At 41.2% G+C, this 15622-nt stretch overlaps 3 protein-coding genes across 3 annotated transcripts; 2 read left to right on the top strand and 1 right to left on the bottom strand.

Annotated features, from left to right (window-relative positions):
• Positions 1-3923: 3923 nt before the first annotated feature.
• On the top strand, positions 3924-4469 carry EAE98_004792 (uncharacterized protein; the record flags this gene model as incomplete). Its single annotated transcript, XM_038952413.1, has 2 exons — positions 3924-3998; positions 4332-4469. The coding sequence occupies 2 exons, from the start codon at positions 3924-3926 to the stop codon at positions 4467-4469; spliced, it is 213 nt and encodes a 70-aa protein (XP_038811063.1).
• A 3114-nt stretch (positions 4470-7583) lies between these two features.
• Positions 7584-8890, bottom strand: EAE98_004791 (uncharacterized protein; the record flags this gene model as incomplete). Its single annotated transcript, XM_038952412.1, has 5 exons — positions 7584-7621; positions 7679-7821; positions 7903-8328; positions 8385-8454; positions 8506-8890. The coding sequence occupies 5 exons, from the start codon at positions 8888-8890 to the stop codon at positions 7584-7586; spliced, it is 1062 nt and encodes a 353-aa protein (XP_038811062.1).
• A 1352-nt stretch (positions 8891-10242) lies between these two features.
• Positions 10243-11379, top strand: EAE98_004790 (uncharacterized protein; the record flags this gene model as incomplete). The annotated part of the gene is made up of 1 exon (XM_038952411.1): positions 10243-11379. One exon carries the CDS (start codon positions 10243-10245, stop codon positions 11377-11379), a length of 1137 nt encoding a protein of 378 aa, XP_038811061.1.
• Positions 11380-15622: the final 4243 nt, after the last annotated feature.

Here is a 15622-nt window from a genome sequence, read left to right as displayed (position 1 = left end):
TTTTTCTCCAAGCTTCTCATTAATAAGAATCCGAGCCCGAGGGGATAACAAAGCAAAGCAGAGAGAATCGAAGAGGGTTAATAACTTAAGGTTTTGGTTATGTATACTTGGGTAGGTAGGTAGGCAGGCAGGTAGGTAGGTATCATTTTTGTACGTACCAAGGGGGGCAGTTGATTAAAATGATAGAAAAAAAAATGTTATTGGTTCGGAAATGATCCGAGGAATGAGAATTTGTTGAATATGTGAATATGTGAATTTGTGAATTTGTGTGGATTTGATTTGATGTGAGGAGGAGGAGATAGGAAGGTCGGTAGGGAGTTTCGATTGCGAGTTCACACCAGGGAATATTCTGAATATATAATATGATATCTCAAAGTCGATGAGAGAGAAATGGCATGTGAATAGAGATTGATGATGGTGAGATGATAAGATGTGAAGTATCTCTGATTGAAACCATTGACTTGTATTAGGTGAGTCGGTAGGTGGGTAGGAAGGTAGACAAGGAGACAAGGAGGCAAGTAGACAAGTAGATAAGTAGACAAGTACCGATATCGATGGTCGTCAAATGGCACAGGGTAACTTTTTCATTCGAGGGAAGAAAGGTTCGAGTTGGAAAGATAAAATTCTCCAATTTTCCATTGGGTAGGCTGGTACGGTAAGGTCCCTGGTAGGTATCTGGTAGGAGGCAGGCTGATGAGGGAGGAGGTATGTGTGTAGATGCGTGTAGATGTGTGTAGATATGTGTAGATATGTGTAGATATGTGTAGATATGTAGGTACAAACGACAAACGGTATTGTTATGAAATGCAATAAATCATCATTATTCTTCTTCTAATTGTTTTCATTTTGGCTCCAGTCAGGTCAGTCGGAACAGAATAACGTATAACGTGCACGGGGTACTTGCGTCTTTGCGTCTTTGCGTCTTTGCGTCTTTGCTTCTTTGCTTCCGTACAGCACAGCACAGCACAGCACAGCACAGTCCAGATAGAATAGGTAGGTACCGACCAGCAGATATATATGAAGCAGCGCGTGTTTGGAATCTCCGTTGAGAACGAAGACAGTAGTAAGTAAGTACAGTACAGTACCTACACAGCAAACTGCAATAACTCGAGTGGCTAGATATCGGTAGTAGATGGGAAGGATTTCATTGGCAGTCCTGATTTTTTATATGATTAATTAGTTGAGAGCATTTGATGAATTATGAGACGGATTGATTGATTGATTGATTGATTGATCGGCAATTAGACTCGGGGAACCATAGGAATAGAGTAATAATAAGGAGACCAAATGGAAATCAAGTTTTGCACATCTTTTCTTCTTAATTTGGAAGTAATAACCTACTTTAGGTAGCGTCTCTCTCTCGGTCTGTTTGTATGATCTGGATGGGTACGATATGATGGACCTGGTGCCAGGTTGACGGACAATATGGGTATGGGTATGAATATGGATATGGATGAAAGGGAATTGAGCCTGGTAGATCATATAAAGTGGATATGACAAGGCGACTGTTGTTATTGTTGGAGACTCTGAGACTTTTTTGCGTTGGCTTTTACATCATGTATGTACAAAACGGTACACTACTCGGTGTTGTTTTAAATGAATGCCGACCTTATTTTAGCTAGTGTATATCACACCAAAATTCATTAAAAGTCACCTATTTTAAAATTCAATATTATTTCAATTATCAATAATTCAAGATATGAAACTCTATAATTATATAAATATTTAATTGAATTTTATAAATCCTTTTTCAAATTAGAATATTTCGATATAATTATCGAATTATTTAGAGAATTAAAATATTGAAAGTATAGAAATGAAAATTCGCTTATTTTCAGGCCTTGAATGCCTAAGGCCAACCCTAAAAAAACATTATTTAAAAGGGATTTTCATTTTACTAAAGGTATTTCAATTTGATTTCAAAAACTCTGAAATTTTGTTATCAGATTTATTCATTAATATTCTATATATTTTCAAAACTGGAAGAATTCAATCATATTAGTTCTTTTAATATTGAATTTTGAAAATACTAAGTAAGCATAGTTTTGGGTGAGGAATTCGGCTATATTTGAGGGCGGCATTCATTTAAAACAACACCGAGTACTGTGCGAAGCAGACGCAATCCATCGGAAGACTTCTCGAGTCCGTAAAGCATGGTCAGTAGGTAATGTGACGAGTAATCATTTATGTAATGGACTTCATCTAGTCCTCCCTCTCTCTCTCTCTCTCTCTCTCTCTCTTTCTCTCTCTCTTTCTCTCTCTCATTCCTTCGCTCTTGTTAATGCTTGAATCCTTGAACTTTTCTACTCCAACAACAACACTCACTCACGAGAACAATTATGGGTTTGGAGTGTTCTTCATGGGATATTAGCTTTTAATCAAATTAAAACGGTGGAAACTCTATGGGAGTAGCCGGTGCTGATGCTTAGTAGAGAACTCAAGCCAGGGTTCTTACCTAGGTATCACATTCTACTCGGCCATCATCTCTTCTTTCCTTCTCTTGGAGAGATATGGTTATCATTGATATCGTGATTCGTTTATATAATACTGTGGGGATGGTGAGGTGTTGCAAAAAGAAGGAATGAGAAAAGTCGGGTAAGGGAGGGAAGGTGTAAATGAAAACCGTTTGTCTCTTTCCCAGGATGCAACTTCCTTCGATACCGGTACCACTCATGTATGCTCCTTTCTTTTGCCAAGGATATTCGATTGTCACAAGAACTATTTCGTGCGTACACATCTAACATAACATGATTGCGCTATGCCCACCTAGGTAGGAAGAGGACATACATTAGAATGCTTTCGAGTATCTAAGAATCTCACTTCATTTGTACGAAGTATGCGTGGACATTAGAACAAGGATTGGAAGGCCGCTCCATCTTCTTGACTTGCTTGGGCGACTTAGGTATGTACTTGGAAAGAACATTTGATGGGCCCGAGAATATCTATCCAATCCTAGTGTCACAAACAACAAAAAGAATGCCGTGTTGAGTGGCAATTGCTACAACTCATGACTTATGACTTGCTCGAGGAGCATCTAGCCATCCTACGGGAAATATGAAGTTGCACTGTATGCCTTTTCTACCCTTACACTGCTGAAAAGTATTGATATGTTATACATACCTAATCTTATAGTACTCCTTGTCCATCGGAAGATCATGCAGGGAAATTGGACGTGGTGAGATGAGATGAGATAAGATTGACATGGGAATAGCTTCATCTCTTGTCTCAAATTCTCAATGTAGAACATCCGCATCATCGTCGTGCAAGAAACACGGCCCAGTTCCTGCTTCTACGGAGTTCACCCTCCGTACTCCGTATATTCCATATCAAATAAGCCGATGATGACCATGTTGGTACTCGAAATCGGTAAATAACATGTTGCTACCTAGCTCAAACTATATCCAGGGGCTTTGCGACATGCATAAAGGCACGAGGCAAGGCAAAATGAGTGGAATACAACGCGAGGCCGGTTTCTAGCCTTGAAACCGCCCCGGCAGTGACAATCTACGGCACGACTCATCCCCTTAGGTGCGTTAAATGGGCTCCGTCGCTTAACAGGAGCGTATCAACCAATTAGATCATCAGAATTCCTTGATTTAATCCAATGTTTACATTCAATTTTTAATATAAAAACCAATCAATATAATTTCTATATCAAAATTTTGAATATAATAATATATACTAATTTTCAATCCTTAGTATTTTTTTAAATTTCAAAAAATCAAAAATGGAAATCAAGATTCTATATTATAAATAATGTGACTGAAAAACCATTAAAATAACTATTCTATCCAATAAGGCTTTATCATTCAAGGTATATCGCACGGACCACCTTCGGAGCCCATTTAACGCACGGATAGTTCTTGCGTTGTCAATCTCGCATTGGTATTAGACTCATAATACATCTCTTATAAGTCTTACAGTTGGGCTGGCACGCTTCATACTCAATCTTACCGACCTATGCGACTATTCGGACTCACCGCTGTCGCATGATTCTAGTATTCGTCTTACTATGGGAAAACGCATATAATCACTGATCACGAACGAGTCATTGCTTGTTTTCAAAAGCCAGCAAACAAGCAAAAGTCAAGCAAAAGTCAAGGCAAGAGAGGGAAAGGGAATGAACCAGACAAGGCCAATCCTTCCACCCGAGAGAATAATCCCAACAAACACACGCATTCTCCATGCGACAACAGAATCTCTCAGTCCTCATCAGCACAACAGAAAAAAGGTACCTACCTTCCTAATCTACAAGGTACTAGGTAGCTTTCGTCCAGCTTTTTATATCTGCAATACTCCAAAACGTCGCGGAACCCTTTCCGATATCCAAGTACGGAACCGTTTGTGAACATCTGACCTCTTTTTTATCTCTCCGCCTCAATTTAAGGAAGCGTCGTGTGACGTTCATCGTTACTGGTCTGAGGATGGGGGATGGTATTGTGTTACTCTCTCCAAATCCAGGAATCTAGACTGGCAATCTAGAGTAACAATCAGAACTTGGAATCCCAACAAACGAAACACATTTGTGATCCGGTACGACTCTTTTCACTAACCATGGGAAGTTTCAATTGGATCCATGGGAACATACCTAGGTAGACACCTACTCTGTATATCCGTACAAAGTTTTTTATATTGCATTTGGACATTTGAATATCTAGACCAAAGTTACCAATCTCTACGTAAGCGAAAAAACAGGCGGAAATTGAGTACCTTTCAAAGGACTTTTTTAATAGATTATAAATTCATTTCAAATTAAATATTGAAATTTAAAAAAAGCAAACGAAAATTTGAGTCTTCTTTGTATTGATTCTAAATGGTTTCATTATTTGATATTATATCGAAAAGAGCTCTTAGTTGTTGAAGGTCTTTTGAATGGTAATCAATTTCCGCCTGTTTTTTTGCTTACGTAGAGCCAATCCCCCGGATTTTGGACCCCACCCGGTACTTCTCCACACCACATGACTTACAGTACGATATATTACAACGGACAGTGATGGAGTTGTGAACTAGTACCATACTAAAGCAACTTTGGCAGGATAAACCGTCTATCAAACCTTTATTGGGAATTGACTCGAGCCTCGAGCCTCAAGCTTCATGCACTCATTAATTACTCTTGAGCAAGGCGGAAAATAGGATCTCTCTCATCCAACCACCCATCCCGCGTGTTTATCCCGAGGCCAGCAGAAAACGTGCCCCATATTCCATATTCCAATCAACCAAATCACTGTCTCAGAGGAACAGCACCCAACGACAACGTCCTAAACCGTCCGAGATCATATGACACGACCCAAAATCTAACAAAGTAAAGCAGAACAAAAATTTGCCAAACTCAGGGGGAAAACCATCCATCCAAAGCGATGCCGCCGAGCCGCCCCTTGCCCTTTTTTTTTCTTTCGCCCACGCACGCTCTTTGATACTCCACCCATGTCTCACGTATCCTGACCCGAGAAAACGCAAATTGTTCCTTCCAACCTTCTAGCTTCCTTCCTACTACTCACTAAAATGCTTCTAGAAAAGTGTTTCTTAATTTCGTTTTTCGTTTTCCGCTGCTCTTTTCTGCGTGGGTGGCGCCATCAGGACGAAAGATTACTGGGGGATTCCAAATTCTCACTCCCTTTTTCAAAAATCATACATCAAATCATCTCATCAGTATTTCGAAGCAAAATCTATCACAGAATATTTCCAAACGCATGATTAATAAATTTTCCAAATCCTATTATATTAGAATTATACTTCCATAGCATTATGTGATTATTAAACAAAGCCATTTTTTACTGAAAGGGGCTTGGGTTTTTTTTGGCGAGTCTATCTGGTGTCCCAATATTTTTCGCCCCGGCGTGGTGTGATGAAGGGGTAGGTAGGTGCTCCTCTTCGGCGCAGAGCAAGCCTCACAATATATTAACCTTTTTTTTTCCTTCGTCCTGGCCCCTGGTACAGCTGGCGGGCTCGGGAGGGGGAGAGAAGTCGGGATAACACACTTGGGGATTGGGCAGCAATCTTCTCATCTCATCTCCCTGCGTGTGGTGTGGTGTGGTGTTTGTCTACCCAGCGCACGCTTGTGAATGCGAATGTGTATTTGAAGGTGATTGTGATTGTGAAGGTGGGTGTGAAGGTAGATGTGGATATGGATATGCTCTGCCTAGGTACGTGGGTACATAGGTATGTCTCTTCTCTGGGGTGAGCCTCATGTTTTTTATCGGTGAAAACTATGAATGGCTTCGAGGATTTTTCTGGGCTTACTCTGCTTACTCTGCTTGTTCTGCTCCCGCCAATAGCACATAGCACATAGCACAGGTAGATTTTGTGCCAGCGAGAGAAATACCAGGGATATCGTATCGAACCAATCGGTAACTGACATTCCACAACACTATCATTAGCAATACCTGACTGGAACAGCTTTGTATGTCTGTATGTCTGTATGTCTGTACGAAGGATGTGTGTGCATCATCGGATTCGGCAAATTTTGTGTTCTACATACCTACCATACCTAGGTACTCTAGAAACCAAATCAACACATCTCAATACTAGGTAGGTATTTCAATAGGTACCTAGGGATTTTGATTTTCGAATTGCTAATGGAAGCTCACGAGTAGCAATATTGATATTCCGTTTCAGAATCAATATGTTAGAATTTTTCAATACATACATACATACATACATAAATACTAGGTACATACTGTGATTGTAACTGTAAACTGTAACTGTAACTCGGATTTAAAGGGTACCTACCAAGTAGGTAGGCACCTCACCTGGACACCCACCGAGTATTTCTCACAATTCAACATCCATCCTAATCAAATTCAATATTCAACATCCCTCACTCTCCAGTCTTCAGTCTTCAGTCTTGCAATCCCCAGTTGAATATTCATATAGGTAACCTATATAGATACCTACTCAGTTGTCCCTTAAGTTCACAAGATCTATTGCGATCGAAAACGTACTCATTGATTCCTTCATTTGTTATCCCATCCCATCCCATCCCATCCCATCCCATCCCATCCCATCCCATCCCATCCCATCCATTACAACCCCCCAGAACTCAGCCAAACCCAAAACACCAAAACCACTCCGTGTAGCACCAACCCCCATGAGAGAAAAAATAATTCACTCTTCCCCCTGACCCTCAAGGGTCTAAAAAGTCACGAGTTCATTCGGAGAATTGTTTTTTGCTGCTGTGTAATGTGGTGTGATGTTGTAGTTCGCGCTGTATGCACAATGAAATGGGGAAGAAAAGTGATGTTAGGTGGGGGGTTTACACGTGATATCGTGAGGCATGGTTGCAGGAGTCAAAGAGAGATAGATGAATGGATGGATGATCTTGTGATATTTCGGAAGGTTACACGAGTGTCAAGCGGGTATGTAGGTAGGATGCGTAAGTAATATCACACTGAATGTCAAGGTGAAGTCTGCTGTTGAAAGAAATTTCATAAGTTCGTCATGCTACATTAAGCCGAGTAGGAAGGGGAAGGAAGCAGTAAGCCATTTCCACCTATATGACTCGGGTTCGAAGATCTAATGCTTTTGTGAACATAAGAAAAGGCGCTATAAACACACTTGATGACCCGTTGAAGAACAAGGATCGATTATGTGAGAGTGTAACCTCCATCTACTCGTAAATCGGCTGGGGTGGTGTCAGCAAGTTGATTCAAAGGGACTCTGCGGAGAAAAATGTTCTTACCTCCAGTAACGTAGTTAGACGCGTCTGACGAGAGGAAAGTGACGGCGCCCATAAGGTCTTCGGGCTGACCCATCTTACCCTGGGGAATAAGGGAAGTCCATTGCTTCTTCAGTTCTGGGTTTTCATCCAAAATCTTCTTGGTTCTATTGTTTCCGTAATTAGTATTGGCTTACATGAAAGAAAAATTAAACCCCCACGGGGTCTTTCTGGGGTTCAGATCTTACAATGCAGTCAGCATATATCCAGGGGAGATGCAGTTGACTCGGATGCCAGCGTGAGCCCATTCGACAGCCAAGGATGAAGCGAGATGTCGGACAGCAGCCTTGGCCGCGTTGTACGGCGCTTGAGGTTGTGGAACATTGACAATGGCACCGGACATACTGCCAATAAACACCATGCTTCCTGGAGACTTACGCTCCATCAAGTGTTTTGCAACGGCAATTGCAAATAGGTATGTTCCATCCACGTTAACACCCCAGAGTTTTCTAACTCGATCGATTGGGTAGTTGATGGCTTCAAAATTCTCAGTGAAGCCGGCTGATGTCACTAAGTTATCGATTTTTCCGTGCTGGGAAATAATTTCGGCAATAGCAGCATCGACGGATTCTTGAGAAGAGACGTCTGCGTAATGAGCGGTAACCTTTGGAACCCTAAATTGATGTGTAAGCCTTTAGTTACAAGATCAAAGTAGCAATGCTCTTCTTACTTTTCTGCTCCTGGGTTCTCTCTCTTGAATGAAGCAACAAGTTCTCCTGCTTGTTTTTCGGCTTCTTCCTCTGTTGCATTATTAGCACAACATCAGCTTGACATTCGTTGATGGCACGTACTATTCATATCCACAATTGCAATATCAGCACCACTAATAACCATGGCTTGACTCATGACAAGACCCAAGCCTCTGGCACCTCCGGTAACGACACCAACTCTTCCTTCCAAAGAGAAAGATGCAAGTGTACGCTTGAAGTGAAGCCCACCTCTGCCTTGTACTGGCTTACTGGATGGCAAATCATGTTCTTCTGGGTATTCGACATGTACAGAGGAATCGGTTCGTGCAAAAGAACCTTCGTGGGGTGGATCATCAAGCTTCTCGCGAAGGGAAGCTGTGCTGTGAATTGGTCTCGAGGATAGAGCTGGTAATGTGCGAGATGAAGCTGCCTTTGTTGAAGCTCTGGCAGCACGAGCTGTATGTCTAAGAAGTTGTGATCGGAACATCGTTGACGTGTTTGTTAAAAGAAAAGATCCAAAATGTGGCGGCCAGGCTAGATAGTCTCTACAACGGAATATCTGATTTGGCTGAGATAATTGAATCAAGTTATAAACAGGGCACTAAATTCACAATATTCAAAAATATTCGTTCAAAGTCAATTGAAGAGTGAAAAGGTTTGATGGACAATGAATGCTCTTGTACGAAATGAAAAGGATTCTCGAGAAAATTGGTACTTAGTTTAAGAAGGTCCTTGGTACTTGACGTAGAGTGAAAACAGAAATGATAGCTACCTACTACGAGTATGTACCAAGGGTTGTTGACATCATCTGACAGTGCAGCTCCCCAAATCTCTCCACTCATAATGGATACAGTTGGTATTTCAGTGGGGGTCGCCCATTGCTGAATCGATTCGGTCTGAGTGTTGCGACACCGAAAGCAAGGGAAACAAAAGAAGCTCAATGCCCAGACCCCAGAATGAGGAAAAGATATGGAGAAAAGAGTGGCAAAAGTAGGAGGGAAAAAAGGTCAAGAGGGTATACATCGTGAGATGTGATTGTTGAGGCTTCAATACTTGCAAGAGAAATGCCCAACGGGTCCAGACTCATTACTTCTCTCGCTGGGATTTGATTGACTGTATGTATGTATGTGACGAGTACGAGGTACATACCTCCGATAGTACATTTCAATAGTACGAGACCCAAAGGTAGTCAATCACATCTTGAGATTCATGCATCGTGGGATTCCATTTCAAATTGCAAAGCAAAGCAAAACAAAGTACCTGAGCCGAGCTCTGTGCTTGAGAGGATCGGCGAGTCCGAATCTATTTGTTCTGGTAGCTCGCTTGAGATTGCTGATAACGATTATATAATCGTGCCTTATCGGCAGCCACAAATTCACCAGCCACATCACGTGAACCGCAAACAGCAAATGCCGAACCCGTCCTTTCTGTAGGTACGCTAAAACCCCGTGCTCAATCTACTACTGTAGTCAAGAATATGGTTTAATTACGGTGTACCTACCACCTGCTAGGAAGTGACATTTATGGAGGCTGTGCCCACTAGTGGAACCTCGCCGCTTCCTTTCACCATCGTCCCTTTGAGACGCTCAGGCTTGACATGAAACCATAACTCCTCTTCATCTTTTCACCATCAACACAACAAACAATCTACTACTTCGCTCACTCACTCACTCGTATTATTTTCGCAAAATCTCACATATTCTGTTTGAAAGAATTTTCTACCAGACCTCGTCATAAAGTAGCAGGTCTACCGGTTTCGACAATATATATTCCCTTTCACGACAAGCAACACAACATTAGGTACCCCACGATATTCCCAATCTATCGATCCACATCACTATGCGATTTATCACCCTCGGAGCGGGGGCTGCTCTTGCAACCCTTAGTCAAGCATTTCTATTACCTCCAGCCATTTCGGAATCTGCCAGCGATGCCATAGATTCTTTATCTTTCGATGCTGCTATCGAGGCAGAAGGCAGAATATTGGCTGTCGACTGTCCTGGTTGTCCAATCGCCGCCGACACATTTGATGCACAGGGGCGTCGACACGGTTTGAAGGGATTGAATAGACTCATGTTCAATTTTTCTGTCTCGCACGATAATGGTCTCGATCGTGTACTTCTTAATGGACTCCAATTCTATCCCATCGATATGGACTCCAGTCTCGAACGTCTTTCAGCTCCACAAATGATCAAGACAACTGACAACAAATGGGTCGAAGCCGCAGATCCTGATCTAGGCTATGCTTTACGCATCCATAAGCCAATATCCTATTCTAAACAAGATCAAATTGATCTGATCATGGCAACCCTTGAGATTCTCGAAGTCGGAAATACATTCGTGGATACCGTTAATAACATCGAACTCAAGATTCTTACAACACCAAGTGGAAAGTTGATGATTGGCGATGCACAAGTTGTACCATCACCACCGAAGAGCCATCTATCTAATTCAATTGATGATGGACAAGAATGTACGACGGTGCTTTGCAAATGGAGAGCAATTATGGCCGATAAACTCTCAGCTCTCAAAAAAGGCTGCGGTGCCCAAGCCCAACCAACTTCTCACGACAACAGACCTCAAGGTCATGGACGTCCCCGTCCTCACGGTCATCATGGAGGACACGGCAGCCACAGAGGTCATGGTGGCCAAGGCGCTCATGGTAGACCTCATCGATTCTCTCACAAACACCACGGCATCGCCAGATTCTTGCGAGGTGTTGTCCTACACGTCTTCATTCCAGTTATCATTGGTGTCGTTGCAGGAATTACTGCCAGTCTTGTTGGTATGGTCGTCGGCCATGTTGTTATCTTCATGTGGCGTCTATTGTTCCGCAGAGGATCTCAAAGCCAATACACCAAGGTTCAGCAAGAAGATGATGGTGTTGAACCAGGCATCGAAGAAGAGAAAGGTCTCATCCAACACCAAGGTCCACCCCCAGTCTACGAAGATGTTGTCAGGGAAGATAAGGAATAACCAATGAAATGAAAGAATGCAATTAAATTGAATTGAAAACATGGTCTCGGCTCTTCTTAATGACCTTGCCACAATTATGATAATCGAAGGTGAATTTGGGAAGAGGTTTCCTGGGAGTTTATATGGCGAGTTTGACGGGATTGCAAGCAATGGCATGTGGGTTTCAAGGGGAGCAAGGGTCGGATAATGAGCAACTAGTGACTTTTCTTTTGGTAACATGTCAATTGTATGAATATATCAAGCGATCGTCTATTGCCTTTGAATGTTTCAGTATCTTCCATACCATATCATAACTCAATTTCATTCATGTGTTGCTTTGGAGAGTTGAATAAAAGTTCACAATGCTTCCTACACTGATTCAATAAAGCAGAAATTGGTGAATTGGTTTGCCTTCCAACCCAGCAATAATTCAAAAGACATAAGATGGAAAACTCAATCTGGGCATCCATGTTCCTCTCCATTTTCACTGGCCACGTACTTGACTCTATTCTCTTTCTCTACCTTCTTTACTCTCTGTAGCCAATTCAATCCATTTACATTGTACGTATATATGTATGCATTTCTTACCTCTACATTGGTCTCGTACACTGTTACAACACATGTGTCGTAATGTTCTCTTTGACATACGATACGTAGATGCTAGGAGACGATAGTTTACTATCTATTTTTTATCTACTTATGATGTATGCAGGTACCAGGGGTTAGGAAAGTTAGGAGGATAGGTCGAGTGTGAAATGGATGTTGGCTGATGTTTTTGTTTTGTGGAGGGGGTGGGATGGATATTGAGATGAGGTTTGGAGAATATTTGAGATGTGAATTTTTGGGCTTATTGATGGATGGGCATGGGATTTTTCATGTATGTGAGTTGTTCTTGGTGTGCGATAGAGGAGGCTGATTGCTATGATGCCTATTTTTTAAGCTTAGGCAGGTCTTGGGAAGGTTTGGGCAGAGGTGAGGTGTAGTGTATTGTGGTCATCGAGATGTACGTATGAAGAGGGGGATTTGTGCGCTGAGTTAAGCGGTACAGAGGGTGTAGGATGCGGTGTGTAGAATGAAGAGAGAGGCGTAGAATGAATGATAGTCCGTACGATTGTGATGAGATATTTTAATGTTGTACGATTACGCTTTCGTATAGCTGGGACATATGATGTAGAGATTGAGGGGATCATTTTGGTTTCTTTCCGAGCTCCTAGAATATGAATTTTGGGAATCAAGACAGGTGTAGCCTGAGATGGCTAGGTGTGGGGTTTTAACTTTTAGCTTGAGGGAATATGCTATTATGATATTGGTGGTGGCGTGAAGGGAAATTCGAATGATGAGAAGATGTTGGGGGGAGTAGAGGGAAGGGGAGAGTAAATGTCGTGATTCATCTAGATCTATTGTTTTTTGGTGCCCGGAGTGAAGATAGGCGAAGATTGAGGCATAGAGGAATGGAATTGGCTGGATGGAATGAGAATAGAGGACTGGGAGATGGTAATAATGAATATGGTAATCGAGATGCAGACGAATGTACTCAGTATATGCGAGATATTGGAGAATGTTGAATAGAATTTGTATGGGGGGCTCGCTTGGAGAAATGAATGTTTTGTTAGAGGCACAAAAAAAAGGGGGGGGGGACCTTCGAGGGGGGTGATACAAGCAGGGAAAATGAGAATGTAGATTTCGGATATCGAATGATACTGAGTAGATTGATTGATTTGATTTGGTTACTAGAAAGATGGTTGTGCAGTCCGAAAACTTTGGGGCAAATGGATTTGCAGCAGGCTGTTGACATGTAGTTTACGTTCAAGATGAGAGCTGTGTGAAGTGGATGTCTAGCGTTGGGAAAGCTTGGAATAAGGTGAATACATGAAGGGGAATGAGTGATTGGCATTGGAGGAGTGCTCGAGAGTGATTCATCATGTAAAGGAAAGTTGATTATTGGAGAGGATTCAATCGCCTATAATAATTGCATCGTCCGAGAGGGTTTGAATGTCCGAAGCTGCTTCAGTTTTGAGATGTATTGGATGTCTAAAATAGTTTACTTGTATGAAGGTACTTCCAATTCACTGAAATATCCACGACTCTAACAGAATTTGAGATATCATATCATGGTAGATATGTATGAATAGCAATGAAGGATTTGAGATGATATGAGTATTTGAATAACCCAGTACCAGTGAAGAACTTCATTTTTGAAGGCCTCCTATTATAGAATCTATTTTCTTAAGTCATGTTGAAAAACCCAAGGTAAAAGCATCTCCTTTGGTAAATCCTAACCATAAATTCTTGAACGCTTTCCGAGTGGACTTGTCGCCCTTTCACTACTTTTGCAGTCGTAGCATAGAGGGTCCTCACTACATCAAACTGATCCAAGTCCCTGACCAAGTTAATTGTGTGGATGAGTGAAAACGTCATATCTGAGTTCAAACTTCAATATTCGACATAAATTATGAATCAAAGTTTGGTGGCAACAGCGATAACGAAGAATGGATGGTGCTTGAAGATCATCATTCTTAAACTCTTAGTAAGGACTTTTTAATACAGACTCCTCTCAAACAGCACAGTTTAATGTCGCTATATGATTATGTTAATATTTGTCCTGTGTTTGCTATATTCAAGGCAACTAGCCTTAAAATCCGAGTCACCGAGTGGGATTGACTGCCCAAACTTCTTTCAACGATAAGGTGGTCTTGGACGTCGGTACTTAGGAATGTTTAGTTTATACCTCAAAAGTATATTGGCGCCAAGAAATCGAGAATATCGTGGCCATGATAACATTGCAGTGAGAGAAAAACAGATGTCAATTTTTGAGATTTTGTGGAGGATGGCAGAGGTATGCATCAGTTTTTGATATTGAAAATTGATTAAAAAAAGTCCACTTAGACAGAGATGTGAGGAACGGAGCTGAAGCCTGAAAGAGGAAGGCACTGACAGTATGTGATGGCTGCTTATCTCACTACAGAATGGATAAGCGAAGCATTAAAGAAGATGAGGGATCACAAAGAGCTGTAGAGCAAATTCTGTGGGGGGTTTCTTTCTCCTGTGGCACTTCGACACCAGCATGTTCGCTGATTTTGATAGGCCAGTGGAGGGTATGAAGATCATGGCAGACTCTTGCACCCATGGGCATACGGATTGGGAGGGGCTGCTTATTATGAGCAAGATATCGTGGTATCGAAGGTATCAGGACAGAGTATCTTTCATAGCTTCAATCAATAGATGGTGATGTCTCATTCCACGGCGGCAATCGCCCATCGACAATATGGTGAGTTGTTCAAATGTGGACTAGGTGATGATTGAAAGTTGAGATTGGCTCGAACTGATATCCAAACACGTGGGTAATGAAGGATTTTCGCAGAAATATGGGATCGAACGTTGCTAAAATGAGGAGCCTCTGGAAATAGACGAGATCCTGCTGTCCACTGGGACGAATCGGATCTCGTGCCTGATTAACACACATCGGATGTGCATGATGGATGCGATACCGGTAGCAGATACAGCATGTTCAATATACGTTCGCAAGCCTTATGGGTACGGACAACTCGGGCTGAGCCCATGTAACCTAGGTGGATTTTTTCAACGGCCGTTGCCCGATCTAGCGAAACCCATGGAATTTCCAAATGTATCGTTTTCCTCTCTTGGATGCATTCCGATGTGTCTATACCCACTAAGTGTCTTTCAGCACCAGCCGCATCTCGCCGGCGTTGTTGTGGGACGAAGGCTGTACGTGTACTCTAAAGGAAATCGTGATATTGTTGATGATAACCTTAGATCTTCGGGAAGAGCCGAGGCAAGACTTCGCATTTTATCCCCTAGACCGCCAACTCAGGACTCCTCGTGTATATAGGGTCATATTGATCAATCAAATCGTTAGAATTTAAAGAGATCTCATTATTTTGAAACATTTTTTTATAATAAATATCAATCAATTATAATTATAATAAAAATAAATAATATATTTGTTATATTTTTATATAATCTTATATATATTTTCAACTTTTGAATAAATATTGAATTTTTGATTTGATATCTTATTATTATTATAAATTATTTATAAATTATATCTAAAGTTTTCTTTTTTTGAGAAATAAAATATAATAATATTTATAAAAGTTTTCAATCAATTTTTTTTTTAATTAAAAATATATAGAAATAAACTTCATATACTTATTATAATTTATTTAAGAAATTTGAATTTTTAATTCTAAATATAAGTATTTTTATTTTTAATATTATTTATAAGATTATTGATGTTCTTACT

This window comes from Botrytis deweyae (genome assembly GCF_014898535.1).
Source record: "Botrytis deweyae strain B1 chromosome Unknown BDEW_009, whole genome shotgun sequence".
Classification (NCBI taxonomy): Eukaryota; Fungi; Ascomycota; class Leotiomycetes; order Helotiales; family Sclerotiniaceae; genus Botrytis; species Botrytis deweyae.
This window is presented reverse-complemented; position numbering and strand designations above follow the sequence as displayed.